We start from the raw sequence: 14,587 nt of genomic DNA, 5'->3' as shown, positions 1-14,587 counted from the left end.
TGCCGTAAGGTGGCAAAGGCAGGAGGATTGCCCTGAGTTTGAAGCCAATCTGACTAGAAGAAAAGAAAGGGCAGGAAACAAAAAGAAACGGCGGGAAGAAAGAGAAGAGGGAGAGGAAGGGAGGGTGGGAAGGAAGAGGGGCGCTAGTTGAGCTTATTCTGTTTTGGGAGCTGAGCTTCAATGAAGATCTAAAGAGGAAAGTCCTGGATACTCCGGAGTGAGACCAGAGGGAGGTGGCGGTGTTTGCTCTGACTCTGGGGTGTCTGCTACGATCCGGAGGTTCAGTGAGGCTCATGGGGCAGGGGAAGGAAGCATCCCGAAGCAGCTAGAAGAGGGATGATGGATCATTGGCAAGGAGAAATCTGTCAAAGGCCTTGAATCTCAAAAGGATGACCTGGATTTAATCTCCAAAGTCACCAGACTCTAGCCCAGAGCTCCGAAGATGTCAGAGAACTCATGCCCTAGACAAACCCCCAGACGTAGGACCGCGACGAGAGCGATGAGCTCACACGGAGAGAGGAGTCATTTATTGGAGTAGCTTTAGATGGGGGCTAGCTAGACACAAACGTCTGCACAGACACCTGTCTTAGGTCCCCCTTTGCAGCGTCCGGTGACCTGCCGAAGTTCTCAGTTCTTGGAGGTCTCTGGGATTTGCAGGAAATGAGGGCTAAGATGACATCTTGTGGGACACACTGGAGGAAGGCCAGTGTCAATCATGAGGTGACGTAGTTGGACACTTCAATGAGATTTCTGTCAGGATCTCGGAAGTAGATGGACATAATAGGCCCCTTTGCTCCTGTTCTGGAGACTGGGCCCTCCTCAATGGGGACATCAAAAGCCTGAATGAAGTGAGCAGACAAGACAAAAAGTCATGTGTCACAGATACGTGAGACCAAAACTTAATTCCTTAAGATTTCCGTCTTCTTTCTTCCCTACCCCATGCTCTAGGGGCTGAACTCAGGGACTTACACATGCTGCAGCCACAGGCAAGGTTGAATTCCTATGGTGTCTAGACTGCCTAGCTTTCTGACCTTATCTACTCTACTCAAGATGTATGGCCTCGGGCAGAATATGCAATTGCCTTCAACCTCCATTTCCTCAATTTGTAAATTGACGGTGACAGCAATGTTAGTGAGCAAGAATTTAAGCACAGTACCTGGATCAAAGTAGATATTCGTTGTTTTGTTCTCTGGACAGTACTGGGAATTGGACCCACAGCTTCCAGTGGGACCAGCAAGCATTCTACCACTGAACTACATTCCCAGCCCTGTAACCATTGGCTTTAAGTGCTTCTCTTTTTGCCAAGATAAAATGTTTGGTTGTTTTGTTTTGTTTTTGTTTTTCGAGACAGGGTTTCTCTGTTTAACAGTCGTGGCTATCCTGGAACTCACGTTATAGACCAGGCTGGCCTCGAACTCACAGAGATGTGCCTGCTTCTGCCTTCTGAGCGCTGGGATTAAAGATGTGTGCCACCACACCTGGCATAAAATAAGTTTTTCCTATACTTGGTGGAAATCTTATTTCCTCTTTATATAAAAAGCTATAAAAGAGCTCATATATAATGTTCTGTGTGTGTGTGTGTGTGTGTGTGTGTGTGTACGTGCATACATGTGGAGGTCAGAGGACAGTTTGTAGAATGTCTTTTGGCCTACTATCACATGAAGTCTGGGGATTACTCATGCTGTCTGGCTCATGTGGGAAGTACTTCTTTCTACTGAGCCATTGCTGGCCCAGATGTAAGTTTTTGGTTTGTTTTTCTTTTTTGAGACAGGATCTTACTATGTAGCCCTGGCTGGCTTAGCTCGCCCTGTAGCCCAGGCTGGCCTCTAACTCACAGAGATCTGCCTACATCGGCCTCCTGAGTGCTGGGACTAAAGGTGTATATCACCACACCAAGCTTCAGATAAAAGTTTTTATAAGCATGATAGATTGTTGTTAGTTCTGGGGAATGAAAACTGGAGCCTTGTGCATGCCGGGCAAGGACTCTGCCATTGAGCTATACCACCTAATATTTCCTTTTTCCTCTCAGTACTCCAAGATGACTGTATTTTGTTATGCTTCTACTTGGCATTTTTTCTTCTCATGTTTCTACATAACAAAGCATACCGATTTTATAAATATGATCAAGACAGGATCTCTCTCTGTATACACTTGGCTGTCCCGGAACTCGATCTATAGACCAGCCTTGAACTCCCAGACCTGCCTCTGCCTCTGCCTCTGCCTCCCAAGTGCTGGGATTAAAACCGTGTGCCACCTCCACCTAGCTCATATTTTAATGTGTCTTTTCTTACTTAGACATTAACATGATAAAAGACTGAGTATGTCAGAACATTATTTACAAATATTCTTCTTTAAATTTTATAAAATTTACTGTATTAAAAGACTGGCAATAAAACTTTACACACCAACATTAACCAGACCCAGTTATTTTTCTACTTCTAACTCTGTATTGGATTTTGTTTTGTTTTGGGTGGTGGCTAAGTGTGTAGAGTATATTCAATACTGATTTCTGTGTAAAAATGTAATGGAAAGCTCCACGGTTCTGAATGCTTGTTCTAACTGTATGGATGCTCATGGAGTTGTAATATTTCCTTCTCAAGTCAAGTTGGTCACATGAAAGTGACATCAGTCAAAGAGGAAGTGGATAACTGTGCAGGCGGGATGTGGATATGATGGGAGCTGGTGTGTCTGAGCTAGACCTAACTCTTGGGTCACACTTCTGTCTTGACAGTAGCTACAGTAGATTTCTTTTCTTTTTTCCCATTTATTTATTTTACATCCTGGCCACAGTCTCCCCCACCCCATTCTGCCCTCCCAGTGCTTCTCCTGGATCCCCCCCTCCTAACTCCCAATCTCCTCCTCTTCCTCGCCATCCCAGAGAAGGCAGATCTCCCATGAGTATCAACCAAACATGGCATATCAAGTTGCAGTAAGACTAAGCACCCCCCAGGTGTTAAGGCTGAGCTTTCTTACTAAGAATGGCACTGTACTCACCTTGAGACGCTTCATCACCTCCTCCAAAGGCGCTTCTGTAATCAGACAGACGTCCAGGGAGCCCGGAATGGGGTGAGCGGCTTTGGGATCAAATTCCTTTCCCACCTCATGTAAGTTAAACTTTTGGTCTCCAAAACACAATGCCTTCCGATCCCCCTGTTTAGGAGAGAGAAAACAACAGAGAATTAGGCCGCCAAGATGAATTTGAACTTACTGCAAAAAGGAGAAAGGACCGCTACACAGTGGCCCTTGATCCATCTAGCAGACTGCATTTTCAACAAATACGTTTGTGTCAGTCTGTGCATGCACAGTACACATGCCAAAGAAGGCATCAGATTCGTCGGGGCTGGAGGTCAGTGTGTTTGTGAAAGGCATGGCTTGTTATTTGGGTCCTAGGATCTGATCTCCATCCATTCTTCACGATTTAGCAGCAAGTGCTTTTAACCTCCAAGCCATCTCTCTAGCCTAACATTCTTTTTGTTTTTGTTTTTTTCTTTTGTTTTGTTTTGTTTTTTTGTTTTGTTTTGTTTTTTGAGACAGGGTTTCTCTGTTTAGCTTTTGGAGCCTGTCCTGGAACTCACTTTGTAGCCCAGGCTGGCCTCGAACTCACAGAGATCCGCCTGCCTCTGCCTCCCGAGTGCTGGGATTAAAGGTGTGTGCCACCACTGCCTGGCCAGCCCAATATTCTTTAAATTGTTCTTAAAAAATTTTTTTTGCCAGGTATGGTGGCACATACCTTTAATCCCAGCACTTTGGAGGCAGAGACCAGCAGATCTGTATGAATTCGGAGCCAACCTGGTCTACATAGTGAGTCCCAGGTCATCTAGGACTACATAGTAAGACCCTGTCTCAAAAATATTTTTACACTTATTCATGTGGAGGTGGATGCTGTGTGCTATGTGCAGAAGCCAGAAGACAACCTTCAGGGTCCATCCTCTCCTTCCACGATGTGGGTTCCAGGGATGTGATTCAGGTAGTTAGGCTTGCTGGTGAGTACCCTTACTCGCCATCACCACCATTTTCTTCAGAGACAAAGTCTCACGTGATCCAGGCTGGCATTCAACTCCTGATCCTCTTGCCTCCAACTCCATGTGCTTAGATCACAGAAATATACCATCATGCTCAACTTCTTCTTTCTGTGTTTTATTTCATCTATTTATTTAATGTAACGTGTGCGTATGTCTGAGTGTATGTACGTGTGTGCAGTGCTCACAAAGGCCAGAAGAATGTGTCGATCAAGTACCTCCTGGAACTGGAGTGACAGGCAGATGTGTGTCCCCAGTGTGAGACCTGGAATTGGAACCTGGGTCCTCTGGAAGACTAGCAAGCCCTCTAACTGCTGTACCAACTCTCCCAGCTTCCTTTTTCTGAGACAGTGTCTCACTATGTAGCCTCGGCTGGCCTCAAACTCTCAAACTCATTTTTGGGCCTTATGCTCCTGAGTGCTGGCCTTGCAAGTGGGCATCACCATGCTTGTTTCAGACAGCTGCTTTTAGTGAGTAAGGGGTGGGGCAGCCGTGTGTGTTTCTTGTTAGAATGTTCATATCGCCAAATGTTTAAAACCCACCTGAGGCACAGATGGCAATGTGTCTACCCCATATATATTCCTCCCTCCCTCCCTCCCTCCCTCCCTCCCTTCTCTTCTTCCTTCCTTCCTTCCTTCCTTCCTTCCTTCCTTCCTTCCTTCCTTCCTTCCTTCCTTCCTTCCTCCCTCCCTCCCTCCCTCCCTCCCTCCCTCCCTTCTCTTCTTCCTTCCTTCCTTCCTTCCTTCCTTCATCCCTCCCTCCCTCCCTCCCTCCCTCCCTCCCTCCCTCCCTCCCTTCATTCCTTCCTGTCTCTGTCTCTGTCTCTTTCCTTCCTTTGGGACTTCACTATGTTGTTTAGATTAGCCTGAAACTCCTGGGCTCAAGTGATCCTGCCTCAGTCTACTGCATATCTTCCCCCACCCTTTTATTTTTATTTTTTCCTCATGAGAACAACTCAAATTTCTGTACAGCCAATGGTGTGTTCCCAAGCTTTCTTAAAAAAAAAAAAAAGTACACCTCAAGCCAGGAGTGAAGTCAGGAGTGGTGACATGTGTATAATCCCAGCATTTAGGACGTTGAGTCCTGAGGATAGAAAGTTTGACTTCATCTTGCATTCCCCAGAAAGACCCTCGCTCAAAAACAAAACAGAATCAAAAGGAACCAAACAAACAAATCCCACTTCTTCTGTTTCCTGAATTCCTGGTTAAGAGGCCATTGTGTAAGAGAAGCCTTCTGGGCTGTGCTCAGCAGGGAGTGCTTGCTGGTGGGATTTCCAGGAATCTCCCTGCCCCACTGAGCAGGCACTTTGTGCCTATTCATTTCCTCCTAATGACACATTCATCTGGCTGCTTGTTCAACTGAGAGAAAAAGACAAGTGTCTCCTTTAATCCCATGGTAGTTCTCGCCTCTGCCCTCCAAACAGTCTGTAACTGATGCATAGTCTTTCTTTTCTAGATGTATTTATTTTTATTTCATGTGTGTGTGTGTGTGTGTGTCTGTTCTATCTACATGTATGTGTGTATGTGTACCACATGCATGCTTCAGACTCATGGAGATCAGAAGAGGATGTTGAGTTCCCTGCAACTGGAGTTACTTAGGATTGTGAGCTGCCATGTAGGAGCTAGAAACTGAACCCAGGTCCTCTGCAAGAGCAGCCAGTGCTCTTAACCTCAGAGCCATGGCTCTAGCCGTGTACCTCTATTTCTTGATTTACCACCTTCCTGTATTCTGTCCTCTCTCTGTCAAGACAGAGGAGAGTTAGCTGAACAGTATTCCTAACCCCCGGTACTATTCTATCTGAATTGTAGTTCCTCTGTTGGCTTCTTTATTAGTTTTAAATAACTGGTTCCATATGTTTTTGGTTTTTGGTTTTTGGTTTTTCCAGACAGGGTTTCTCTGTGTAGCTTTGTGCCTTTCCTGGAACTCACTCTGTAGACCAGGCTGGCCTCGAACTCACAGAGATCCACCTGCCTCTGCCTCCCGAGTGCTGGGGTTAAAGGCGTGCGCCACCGCCGCCCGGCTCCATATGTATTTTTTAGCATGCTAGGGAATAATGCCTGTTTTTTTTTATAGATAACCCTTGTCACCTTCTTTATACCTCTTAGCCCTGGCATTTCTTTTATGATTTCATGCTCTCTTCCTTCATCCCTATAATGGAGACTACATTGCACTTTTATAGCCCAAGGACGGTTTGGCCCAGTGGACGGTTCTGGAAGAGCGTTTGATCAAAGCCTTTTAAACATCTGCTTCCAGGCTGGGGGTGTTTCCCAGTGGTGCAGCACTCGCCTTACGTGCATGACACCCTGGATTCCATTTCCAAGACTGTTACGATTGCCTTTAATCCCAGCACTCAGGAGGCACAGGCAGGCAGATCTCTGTGAGTTCGAGGCCAGCCTGGTCTACAGAGCAAGTTCCAGGACAGCCAGGGCTGTTACATGGAGAAACTCTGTTTTGAAACACCAAAAAGAAAGAAAGAAAGATAAATACATTGCTTATTATCTTCCCTGAATCTGGTGTTGCTAATAAAAACTCTGCTGTTGGGGGCTGAAGAGAGGCTTAGTGGTTAAGAGCACTTGCTGCTCTTGCAGAGGACCTGGGTTCAGTTCTGGCACCCACATGGTACCTCACAACCATCTGTAACTCCAGTTCTAGAGGATTCAATGACTTTTTCTGACCTCTGTGGAAAGTACACATTCAATGTGCAAAGCACTTATATACATAAAATATGAAATCTTTTTAACTGGATATGGTGGGGCACACCTTTAATCCCAGCACTTGGGAGGCAGAGGCAGGTAGATCTCTGTGAGTTCGAGGCCAGCCTGATCTACAGAGTGAGTTCCAGGACAGCCAGGGCTACATAGTGAGATCTGGTCTGAATCCCCTCCACCACCATATATATGGTGTTAATTTGTTTTCTTTTTATTTTATGTTACATTTTGTGTGTGTGTGTGTGTGTGTGTGTGTGTGTGTGTGTGTGTGTGTGTGTGTGTGGTGTATGTGTGTGTGTGTGTGTGTGTGTGTGTGTGGTGTATGTGTGTGTGTGGTGTATGTGTGTGTGGTGTGTGTGTGTGTGGTGTATGTGTGTGTGGTGTGTGTGTGTGTGGTGTATGTGTGTGTGTGGTGTATGTGTGTGGTGTATGTGTGTGGTGTGTGGTGTGTGTGTGTGTGTGTGTGTGTGTGTGTGGTGTGTGCGTGTGTGTGTGTGTGTGTGGTGTGTGTGTGTGGTGTATGTGTGTGTGGTGTGTGTGTGTGTGTGTGTGTGTGTGGTGTGTGTGTGTGTGTGTGTGTGTGGTGTATGTGTGTGTGGTGTATGTGTGTGTGTGTGTGTGTGTGTGTGTGTGTGTGTGTGTGTGTGGTGTGTGTGTGTGTGTACACATGTATAGGGGCCAGAGGAGGTCAGCTGGTCTGTGCTAGCCGACTCGCCCTTAGTTCACTGACCTTAGAGCTAGGCCGGCAGTCAGCAAGCCCAGCGGTCCTCCCGACCCCACACACGTGCCCCACAGCACTGGCATCACAAGCATGGATGGGCCTTCTTTTTATGTGTGTGCTGGGGATTTGAACTCAGTCTTCATGCCCATTCAGCCAAGTGCTCTTAGCTGCTGAGCTGTGCTCCCCAGCCCCGTGTTGGTCATCCTTTTGTTGGTAATAACAGCCACCTTGCATTCTCGAAGCTTAGAGTTTTTCTTGACCTTAGAGGTCCTAAAAGTTCACTTCAGCATGTCTATGCACAGGGAATGGATTATATTTATCACTGATCCATGCAAAGCCTATCTTATTTTATTTCTGTGTTTGTTCTCTTTTTTTTCCTATTCTCTCCATCCCTAGCCCCACCTTAGATACCATGATCATTTTTCTTCTCAGTGAATCATTGCTCGGGTCTTTATTCAGATAGACTGCCTCTATTTGCTCTTTATGGAATAAAACAGATTTTGATAGTGTAGACCCCAAGCCGTCCCGCGTTTTGCGTGCCTCTTCCTGGTGTAAAAGGTCTGCTGTTGCTTTTCTGGGGTATTGTAAGTGGCGTCATGCTGTAGTGTCTTGTTTGTTTTTAATTTTTTCCTTAGTGTGATCTTTTTAGGACCCGAAGCACATCCAGCCTGCTCTTGCATAATGGCCCCTTTAGATTTTAAATTTTCACAGTCTGCCACTTCATGACCCTTTGAATTTATGTACTCATTTTCAGAGAAGTTTAACATTCACAGCAAAACTGAGAAGAAGGCACAAAGATTTCCCAGGCGGGCCCAGGTTTACACCAAGTTCCCTGCTGCTATCAGCCTCCCAGCAGAGGCTACATATGTTGCCGTTCCTGTAACTGCATTTGATACAGCATCCACCGCCCCATTGTTCCTGTCACAGCTCAGTCGGAGGTGGTGTACACTGTGGGCGGGGACATGTCACAGGATAATGTCGAGGTCCTCAATGCCTCAGTGTTCTGGTCGTTCCTCTCACCCTTCACTGCCTGGCAGCCAAGGTCATTGTATTGTCTTCAGAATGTTGTCTTATCTTGAACATTAAATTGAGTCACGCAATGCGCAGCTTTTTACAAGGCCTTCTTTCCCTTAGTGATACATATAAGATTTTTACGTGCTTTATAGCTTGATTCTCTCTCACCTCCCTCATCTCTCTTTGCCCCTCTCTTTCCTGTCCCTGCATGAAGTAGCATAACAAATATTTTATTTAAAATAAAACAACAAAGCTGGGCAATGGCGCACGCCTTTAATCCCAGCACAGGGGAGGCAGAGGCAGGTGGATCTCTGTGAGTTCGAGGCCAGCCTGGGTTACAGAGCGAGATCCAGGACAGCCAGGGCTGTTACACAGAGAAACCCTGTCTCAAAAAACAAACAAACAAAAAAAAAAAAACACCCAAAACAACAGAACAGGTCATGTACACTGTGAGGAGTGACAGAGGGTTACACCCGTGAAACCCCCTCACGGCCTTCTTTCTCTCTCTCACTGTAACCCATGATCTGGACATAGCAGACATTATCTCTTCATCTGCTGCAGGACATCTTCATAAGGCTTTTTTAAAACTTTCTCTATATTTACTACTTTTGAAGTTATTCCATAGTCTCAAGATAGTGTTGGATCTGTGGAAACCTCCGTTTTCCTTCCAAGCTTACTTCATTTTTCTCTAGGTATATTGGTTTTTTTTCTTGGGAATCACTCCGTCTCAACTTCCATGTATTCCTGTTCGCAACCAGCGTAATGTCTCTTTGGGGCCGGGGCGGGGGGTAGGGGGCAGAGGAAGACATCAGGTATCTTACCCCATTGTTCCCCACTTTATTTTATTTATTTTTAAAATGATGGATGGATGGATGGATGGATGGATGGGTGGATGGATAGACTGTGTGTGTGTGTGTGTGTGTGTGTGTGTGTGTGTGTGTGTGTGTGTGTGTGTGTGATGGCACGTGTGTGGAGGTCAAAAGTCAGCTCTTGGGACTTGGTTTTCTCTTTTCACCATGTGGACATGTGAGTCCCAGAAATCTAACTCAGGACCTCAGATTTGGCAACATACTTTTATCTACTGAGCCATCTTGCCAGTCCTTAATGACTCATTTTCTTTGTTTATTGTGGTGCTGGGAATGAAACCGTTTTGCGCGCCGGATAAGCACTCTGCTCCTGAGCTGTACCTCCAGCCCCTCGGAGCACACATTTTTCTAGGCCTTTGTGCCTAACAAGGCTTTGTTCTACACTTACCTTTGATTTGCAGTTCAGTTGGGCACAGAATTTTGGGTTGCATTTTTCCCCCAGAATTATTTTTCAATTAATTACATTTGTGTTTAGACAATTTCCACTTCACAATGCATACCAGCCGCTCACCCCCCACCTCCCTGTCACCCCTTCAACCCCTCCTCCTCTTTACAAAGCTCTCCCTCACTTTCATGACTACTTTGTTTAGTGACCCACTGAGATTAACCAGGGTGTCTCTATAATCATGGGTTTAGAGCTATCCATTTGGAGCCTGGTGGGCTCAGCAGTGGGTACACAATTAAAGACAATGGTCCCTTCCCCCCAGTCTATCAGTAGTTCAGAGGTAGCAGGTAGGGCCCCATGAGTCCCTCCCCCTTCCTCGACTTCCTGTTGACAGGGCTGGTCTTGTATGGGCCCAGGTGACTACAGTTGGGAGTTAATCATTGCAATGGTTGTTCCATAGCCCAGCACCCTATCTTCTGGCTCTTCCATATTTCCATCCCCTTTTTCACAGTGTCCCCGAGCCCTAGAGGGGGTGGCTGGAATATCTTGTGTAGGGCTGGGCCCACAACCGTTGCTATTCTCTGCCTCTTAGGCAGCCTGAGTGTCTGTATTCATCGCCTTTCTTTGTAGGGAGAGGCTTCTCTGATTAAGGCTGGGAACAGCTTTTGTTCTGGGAGTAGGGACCACATGGAGCGATGCTGAGGCCGAACCGGAGGCGGGGCGGGCGTGCTTTCCCAGAGTCTTAAAAGTATAGTCCTATTGTTTTCTGGCCTCTGGTGTGACTCAAGAATTCTGACATTTGCATGTTTCTTTTTCTTTTGTAGATGAACCACTTTTTAATCTCTTGGCAAAGTCTTAAGACGGACTTTTCGGTGTGATGTTTTGCAATTCCCACAGGGCGTATCTGAGTGTTCCTGTGCTGGGTACACAGCTAACTTTTTGTATATAAAGGCTGCAAAATTTGCTTGCACTTTTGTTAAGACTAGAGACCTTGAACTAACAAGACCTCTGGCTTTATTTCTTTCAAAGTTCCCTCCTTCCATTTTCTTTACCCTCTCTCCAAATGTCTCCCTGTCCGTAGTTTGGAATTCCTTCCACTGATCCTTTTACTTTTTCCCTCATTTCCCCCTGTGTTTGGGGTTTTAAGTTATACTATGTTTTACCTTTTTAAAATTGTTTTGGCAGGGCTTAGGATTGGTATCTGGGTTTAATGCATGCTCGGCAAATACTCATCATTGAGCTGTACCCTCAGCCATGAGTTACATTTAAAGTATTATTAATTATTTTAAGATAGTATCTCACCAGGACAGCCAGGGCTACCCAGATAAACTGTGTCTCAAAACAAAACAAAACAAAAACAAACAACCAACAAAACAAAACAAAAACAAACAAAAAAACCGGTATTTTATGTATCCTAGGCTGGTCCCAAACTTGCTAAGTAGCTGAGGATGCTCTTAGACTTTCATTGTCCTGCATCCATCTCTCCAGTTAGGATTTCTATGTGCAGAACCATACTTGCTTTATGTGGTGCTGGGGACTGGACCAAGGGCTTTGGGTAGAAGGCAGTCTACTAACTGAGCTCCACCCCCTGCCACAGACCGTTATCGACTTTTAATGAAGGAAGCTGGGGAGATGGTTAGTGAAATGCTTGCTAGACAGGCCTGAGGGCCTGGGTTCCTCCCCAGCGTCAGAATCTCAGTGCTGGGGAGGCTGAAACAGAAGTCTTATGGCACACACACACACACACACACACACACACACACACACACACACACTTTAACGCACTTGAATTTTTGAATATGGGGACATGATTACCTTGAAAGTAGTGACTTTCAGTCCCAGGATCTTGGAATAGAACATGGTGGTGTCTTCGATGTTCTTTACTGTCATCACGATGTGGTCAAGTCTTTGGATAAGACACGGGGAAGGGATCTGACCGCTGTTCTTCCATAGCTAAAATGTAAAAAAAAAAAAAAAAAAAAAAAAAGATTAAAAAAACCCACCCAAACTCAGATAAAGCCAAAATGCCACCAGACACTTCCCATTTCCTTCTGCTCCTCTCCCATCACCTCCCCAACCACTGGGATCCTCCTCACCCCCATTTCAAGGGGAAACTCCTGCAAGATAATCTCTGTAAAGTCCATTGCTCCTGCATGGATTCATACAAGAGGCCATGTGACTGGCATGTCACTTCTTCCCTGTTTTCTTCCTTTGTCTCCTTTCTCTCTTTCTCTCTTTCTTTCTCTCTTTCCTTCTTTTTTTCTGGAGCTGAGGACCGAACCCAGGGCGTTGCGCTTGCTCTACCACTGAGCTAAATCCCCAACCCCACAATTTATTTCTGCTTGCAGACATTACAAGATTCAGAACAAGCCCAATTCCAAATCAAAGCCTCCAGTGGCCAGTTTCCCCTAGCTTCCCCCATCCTGAGCTGCAGCTATAATTGTGAGGGCAGGGCAAGGAGGAACTTGGGGTGGGTAGGACTGAGAGCTGGCTCAGCAATTAAGAACACTGGCTGCTCTTGCAAAGGACCTGGGTTCAATTCCCAGCACCCACATGGTGGCCCACTGCTCTCTGTATCTGTGGTTCCAGGGAACCTGATGTCTTCTTTTGGCCTCCACAAGTGATACACAGACATTCGTACAGACAAAACACCCATGCATGCTTCACAAAAAGGAGGAGCATCTGAGATGAAATAAAAGTTTCTGAAGCCAGGTGTGAGGCTGTACACCTGTAACCGCAGCACTTGGGAAGCCGAGGCAGGAGAATTACAAGTTCAAGGTCAACTAGGCACTGTCCTAAGACCTTGTCTCAAAAACAAAACAGAACAACAGAAAGACCGGCAAGATGGCTCAGCAGGTAAGGATATTTGCTGGACCTGGGTTCAGTCTCCAGCACCCACATGGTGGCTCACAACTGTAACACCCTTTCTGGCCTCCACGATCACTTCACACACGTGGTACAGGCAAAACACTCATACACATAAAAACAAGTTAATATTTTTTAAAGAAAAAATTTCTGGGCATATGTGTTTACAGAGCCTATTCTCATACCTAGTCAGGAAACTGCCTCAAAAACCAAAACCAGCCAGGCGGTGGTGGTGCACGCCTTTAATCCCAGCACTCAAGCAGATCTCTGAGTTCAAAGCCAGCCTGGTCTACAAAATGAGTTCCAGGACAGCCAGAGCTACACAGAGAGACTCTGTTAAGAAAACAACTAACAAGAACAAAAAAACCCAAACCAACCAACTAACCTTACTGCCATATAGGCTCCACTGAAGAGAAAACTGTATGTTTTATTTTTCCAGTCCTATTTGGGGCTGGAGAGGTGAGGTCAGTCTGGTTGAGCACTAACTGCTCTCCAAGAGCTCACAAAGGCTTGTAACCCCAACTCCAGGGGATTTGGTGCCCTCTTCTGGCCTCCACGGGCACCTGCACTAACATACACATGAATTAAAAAAAAAAAAAACCCAAGAAGTCCTATTTAACCTTTGAATGTCTGTAGAATCTGTTTTATTCCTGATATCACTGATTTATGTTTTTTTTCTAATTTCTAGGGTGTAAACAGAAGTTACTAGTATTTTCGGAATCTGAAGAACCAGCCTTGAGCACTGCCGATCTTTTTGTGTGTTTGCTTTCTGGTTCCCTATCTCTGCTCTTACCTTTTCCCTCCTTCTGTTCTTTTAGGGCTGAAGAAAAGCTGTGTCTCTCACTCCTTAGTATGGGCGCTTTGCTCACCGGCTTTCTTCTTCTTTTCCAGTCTATGCTGTTTCCCGCCCACCACTGCTTCAGTCGCAACCCCAATGCTGACGCCTAGAACATAAGCTCACCCCTTCCTCTGAGTGGTCAGTGTCCTGGACACCATGCCTCCCCTCCTTTGGTCTGTTCCAGACTCCTCTTGGTTTTTTTTTGTTTGTTTGCATGTTTTGTTTTTCAAGACAAGGTGTCTCTGTATATCCCTGGCTGTCCTGGATCTCACTCTGTAGCCCAGGCTGGCCTGGAACTCACAGAGATCCACTTGCCTCTTCCCCCCCAAGTGCTGGGATTAAAACCGTGCGCTGCCACCACCTGGCTCAGACTCCTCTTTAAGGTTCCTTCAGGCTCTCAGGGCCTTAGAATATTCTGACAGGCTTCAAGGTCAAGGATCCCCCAGCCTTCCTCACACTGCTCTATCATGCCAGCCTCAGGGGCACCCACTAGGAGCCACCTTTGGGTATCTCCACAAGTCTGAAGCTGAACTGAGTCCCAGCTGAACCACCCCGAGAGAGCAGCCAGCCCTTAGCCTAGGCCCTCCCAAATATACCACACAGGACGGGCCTCTACAGGCCTAAGCAGGGCCTCTGCTGCCCTCCAGTTATCTTTGAGAGAAGAGGCCCAGTGAAGGGGTGAAGGGATGGTAAAGCCATAAAGGTGTTCCTGAGAAGGGAAGCAAGTCGGCAGACCCGGGTGGGGTATCCCCAGCCTGGCTAACACCCATGCCCAAAGCCTCCAGCCTCCCCCCCACTCACCTGATTCTCAGACGTTGGACCCCACATCCTGACTAGTAGACTGGAGGGCAGACAGAGCTACAGGGCAGGTAGGTTGGGGCTGGGATTGGCTCTGTGCCTAGAGATCAAGGGGCAGGAATGGGAGGTGCGGGCTAAGGACATTGGGTGGGGACAGAGGCAGGAGGTGCAAGGCACACAACCTCTAATTCATTAAACCATGCTAATCACCAATCGAAGGCAATAAACAGGCAACCGTTCACCTAACCCGACACAGCTCTGCTGCATACAAGGCCTTTGCCCAGAAGAGGGAGTGCTTAAGTCGTACTGACTTTCCTGTTCCATATCCCACAACTTAAACAATAAAGTCAGCAATATTTAAACACTGCTAGAG

General features: G+C 46.4%; 1 protein-coding gene across 1 annotated transcript; it reads right to left on the bottom strand.

Moving 5' to 3' along the window:
* Positions 1 to 660: 660 nt before the first annotated feature.
* Positions 661 to 14,244, bottom strand: Glod5 (glyoxalase domain containing 5). The gene is made up of 4 exons (XM_052744374.1): positions 14,218 to 14,244; positions 11,529 to 11,666; positions 2,995 to 3,150; positions 661 to 839 (listed from the first exon to the last, which is right to left on the bottom strand). Exons 1-4 carry the CDS (start codon positions 14,242 to 14,244, stop codon positions 714 to 716), a joined length of 447 nt encoding a protein of 148 aa, XP_052600334.1. The 3' UTR covers positions 661 to 713.
* Positions 14,245 to 14,587: the final 343 nt, after the last annotated feature.

Source organism: Peromyscus californicus, unplaced genomic scaffold (genome assembly GCF_007827085.1).
Source record: "Peromyscus californicus insignis strain IS unplaced genomic scaffold, ASM782708v3 Scaffold_10__1_contigs__length_136768540, whole genome shotgun sequence".
Lineage (NCBI taxonomy): Eukaryota > Metazoa > Chordata > Mammalia > Rodentia > Cricetidae > Peromyscus > Peromyscus californicus.
Note: the sequence above shows the minus strand (reverse complement) of the source record. Positions and strands in the feature narration are given on the sequence as shown.

Excerpts from the sequence above, each read along its gene's own strand:
- Glod5 (XM_052744374.1), bottom strand. The coding sequence starts at position 14,244 with ATGTGGGGTCCAACGTCTGAGAATCAG. Across the intron at positions 11,667-14,217 it reads GTCCAACGTCTGAGAATCAG|CTATGGAAGAACAGCGGTCA; the intron begins GTGAGTGGGGGG and ends TTTACATTTTAG. Across the intron at positions 3,151-11,528 it reads TGAAAGTCACTACTTTCAAG|GGGGATCGGAAGGCATTGTG; the intron begins GTAATCATGTCC and ends TCTCCTAAACAG.